The sequence below is a fragment of the Belonocnema kinseyi genome, chromosome 5 (assembly GCF_010883055.1).
Source record: "Belonocnema kinseyi isolate 2016_QV_RU_SX_M_011 chromosome 5, B_treatae_v1, whole genome shotgun sequence".
Taxonomy (NCBI): Eukaryota; Metazoa; Arthropoda; class Insecta; order Hymenoptera; family Cynipidae; genus Belonocnema; species Belonocnema kinseyi.
This window is the reverse complement of record NC_046661.1, coordinates 41254274-41258687: the sequence shown is the minus strand read 5'-3', so window position 1 is coordinate 41258687 and position 4414 is coordinate 41254274. Positions and strand designations below refer to the sequence as shown.

The following is a 4414-nucleotide window of genomic DNA, read 5'->3' as shown; positions in this document are numbered from 1 at the left end:
GGCTTTTCGTTGGATTGCGAGGCTTGACGCAACCTGCCGCGCGGACAGGGTGCTCCTGTTTATTACGCTTTAGTGAGCAAGTCTCCCTTGCTCCGCACATTATAAGATTCCGAGACCATCTGTTCTAGGAATAGCATAACCTCAGGGTACTTAACTCCAGAGTTGAGTTTATTTCCTTATATATTAGAGCTACCATTTTTTAAAGACAAATATGTATTTATTTTTCATTCTTGGAATTAGGCATAAATAAACTCAAGCAATTACTTTTTGACGTCCAATTTATTCTTTTATTTCCAAAGATATTTTTGCTTCCATAATAATTTATAGTAATATACATTTCAAGTTATCTACTACAGTATTATTATTAGTTTCTAATGTTGGAGTTACATTTACACAGAGATATTGTACCTATTGGAACATTTCAAACGATCTGAAGAATATGGAAATAGTTTTTTTTTATTTTTGTTTTTCTAATAGTCAATTTATATTGTATAAAAATAAAAAAAAAGATTGTTTCCTTAGAAAAAGCCAGACGCCTAGGGTAAAGAACATACGTATAAAAAAAGTTGACATTAAATCTTTCTGCTTCACACATTTAAAAAATTAAACTTCTAATTAAGACTAATAATATCTATCCTTTTTATATAAATTTCGTACAAATATATTTGTACATATGGGTCATCACTATTTTTGTTAATCCCTGCTTTTTGACTCTAATTAAGGGCATTGGAACCAGGAACCAGCCTCAAAATTGAATTCCCTTATTTTACTCCATGACTATTAGAACTGCATCTTTTTTAGGTGATTAAAGACTATTCCTGTTTTGAATTAAATCTTTATTCGGAGTGAAAACTTGGTTAATTCCAATAGCTTTTGTATACAAAGTTTTTAAATTATTTTACCCGAGCATAAAAAATTAGTTTCACACATTAATTATTGAAATTAGCCAATTGTTAACTCCATATACAGATTATATTAAAAACAAGAATAAAAGCTAATTATCTAAAAAAGATGTAATTCTAGTATTTATGGAGTAAAATGAGGAAATTTAATTTTTAGGTAGAGTCGGATTTCAACGCCCTTTATTAAAATATGTATTTAAAAATTCCATAAACGAAGAAAATAATATAGGCAGGAAATAATCTTGAAATTAAGGACTTGTGGGCAAAATTTGTTAGCTTATCAAAGAATGTATGAAATAAATCGAAATCAATTGAAGTGAAGCGTTCAGATTACTTTGCATTCAAAGTCTTAAATCTCAAAAACAATTTGGATTCTAAATTCTCGCCAAAATCTTTTGCAATTGTCTACCAAGTCTCGGCGGCGGGAGGAATAGAGCCTGACGACCAAGGCGGGATGTAAAAAATCGTCGGAGTCGTACTTCATCGTCCATGTCCTGATTTTCGACCTGGTTCGAAATATCTTCAAGTTCACCATAGAGCAGTTCCTCAACCAATTCTCGACCTAATCGTGGCGTAAACTGGGTTGACTGTCTTTTTTCACCTGTGAGGTAGAAACGTGGAGATTTATTTAGGCGAAATGATTAGGTAGTAAAGGTCAATGTTAAGTCAGCCTTGAAGGAAAAGCACCTATTTTTTTTATTTTAGTACCTCTTTACTCAAAGAAATATTTGCAAGCTATTAGAGCTTTAAAGAAGAACTGATTAACAAATAATTGTAGTTTTCAAAGAAGTTATGAAACTCAATGGGGCCACAAAAAATCATGCAAAACATAAGCAATCACTTCCAGTTACGTTAGGGCTTCACGTACTAGTTTGAACAAATTGATCTCTGCTTGATTTTAAAGTTATCCCCAATAAAAATATCCGATCCAAAATCTGATGCAAATCATACCATAAACCAAAACTTATTTATGTTTCATTTCACGACCCTAAGGGCAATTGGATTTATATTAAATAAAATTTTCTGCGAAAAAATGAGCGTCTTTCAAATCCACTGGGATTCGAACCCAGCACCTTTCGTTTTCAGTTCAACCCAACTTTTCCCACGTAAACTTTTACGCTTTCTAGAGTCAGATATTTTTATCAAGGATAAAAGATATTAAAATTCATCCAAGTAAATAAGGTTAATAAAATGTCTTCAACTCGCATGAACTCTTTTGCAGTCAGACGAACTCGATGAAAACATTACAGTTATATAAATCACGGAAAATTCGTTTAACGTCATGTTCAATCATTTAAGTTATACTTGAAATTACCTGATTTAAAATTAATAATATGAAAATCACAGAAAGTCCTTAAGGTAATTTAAATCAATTCGAGTCATAAATTTCATGATGGAAAATAACTTACAAACACAATTTATGAATTCAAGCTTTGATATTTCTGGAAATAACAAATGTTAATATTAAAATGATCGTTTTTGAAAACCCAGAGAGGGGTTTAAGATGTAATAGCACGTATAATTAAATTAACGAAAAATTTTATGGAGTTATAATCAGTTAAAGTAAGTAATATGTTTGAGGTTCAAAACATCTTGAGTATTTGTCTGTTTAAATTAGAAAGAACCAAAGATTACTTAAGGTTTTAATTATTACCAGGAATGGAAACGAAGGCCCATGGTGATGTATTAATGGCTTCGGCGATATTTTCAACTTCCTTATTGTTCACTTTCGTTTTGCGGCCGGACCTGCGACGTCGGCCTAATCTCGGCCCGAACCACATTGCCCCAGGCGAGCTGTTAATGGTTCTCTTTACACAGTTGTTGCCAATACAATTGTCATTTCCGTCTTGTGGTGTTCTTTCGCCACCATTTTCACTCAGAGATTCACTTTCCCTCGTATCTAACGAACACCAGAAGAAAAAACTTATAAAAATTGCACTAGTCCCTGCTGATTATTTTCAGTATTTAATAATTAATTTGCAGTTACAAATATCACTCTTTAAATTGTCTGTTATTTTATAACAATCATTATTATAATCAGCGCTCTCAGATCCGGGAATCCAATTCAACCACCAAATACATTTTGAATATCATAAAGATCTTTCATCCATTCTGTTTATTTTAGTTAATGAATCAACTTGTAGCATAATAAAATTATTGTAACTAATGGAATGTCCATCTGCTTCTTTCTAATTTGCTACATAAGAAATTATTGAAATATTTTGTTGTTATACTCTACTGCAAATATATACCTACATAGGTGCATATTTAGGTCACATATAGAATTATGTACAGCGCAGTTCATAAACAATTTGAACTGTATTAGTAGGGAATCGCATAATCAAAAATAACTACTGCGCAGCTGGATCTGCTATAGGAAACTACTGCGCAACACTTACGGTTTTTTAAAGTCACAAAAGTACGTAGGAGTCCTATATAGTGTTCTATATAGGATCTTATGTAGGAAACTTCAATTTTCTATAGGTAGCACTTATAGTTACCTATATAGGATCCTATATAGAATGGTATATAGGATTTTATATAGAATCCTATAGGTGAACAATATAGGCATTTATGTAGGTATTTTTAGTAGTGTAATAAAAAGTGAAGAGTAGAAGTACTTCCCTCAGTATTTTTCTTTTAATTTCTAAAACTTTCAACTTGATATCTTTGTTGCATTTACGCCTAATAATAACTATAACTATAGGTATGGTTATTATTAGGCGTAAATGCGAAAAAGAAATCAAGTTAAAAGTTACTCTCATATATGAGAAACAATTAACTATAAGTTTAGTATATTGTTCAACTAGGGGATGCACTTGATATTTTCTTCAAACTATGTTTGAAAAACGCGGATTTTCAAGTTTTGTAAGGCGAGCGAACGCACGAATAATATCTGCTGTAAATCATCAAGCTTTCCACAGTGCGTATCAGAAGAATTAACAAGATTCTTATAGATTTCTTATAGATTTCAACAAAGCTGATTAAAATGTGAGATACACTCACCTAAAATGATATTATAAGTAATTATAGTGTTTCCCGTAAATAAATGATCCTTGTGCGAATTTTCTGCGAATGCGTCTTTCTAGTGTTATATGTAACATGTAGGTCATGATGTATTAAGAACTACTATGTATCAATACGATCAATAACTAGAATTGTTTATATTTAAATATTTGATTTTATTTAATATTTAATTTAATATTTTAATATTTAGTTTTTATCGATTTATTTACAACTGATTGAAAGGTTTAGGTAGGGGCTGGTTAGCCGCTACCCAATGGGAAATGCCTGCATTGAGCCGTAACTTACTTCTGGCACAGTACTGAGCCAGTGGTCTTGCCAACGTCCAGCCAAATCTTGGCGGACCAGTGCTGACGCAGTACTGGGTAATTGGTCATGCCAACGTCTATCCACGATATGGCAAGCGAGTACTAGAGCAGTACTGGGGGAATTGCAGTTCAATTACTGTACCGATACTGGTAAAAATCATAAATCAAATAGCAAATATA

At 32.1% G+C, this 4414-nt stretch overlaps 1 protein-coding gene across 1 annotated transcript in view; it reads right to left on the bottom strand.

Moving 5' to 3' along the window:
- Positions 1–1106: 1106 nt before the first annotated feature.
- Positions 1107–4414, bottom strand: part of LOC117173078 (PBAN-type neuropeptides-like) — a 5873-nt gene continuing 2565 nt past the window's right edge. Inside the window, exons 2-3 of the mRNA XM_033361460.1 lie at positions 2557–2802; positions 1107–1503 (exon numbers count right to left, since the gene is read on the bottom strand). Coding sequence (XP_033217351.1) covers positions 1277–1503; positions 2557–2802 — 473 coding nt within the window. The 3' untranslated portion in view covers positions 1107–1276. The remainder of the gene's footprint in view (positions 1504–2556; positions 2803–4414) is intronic.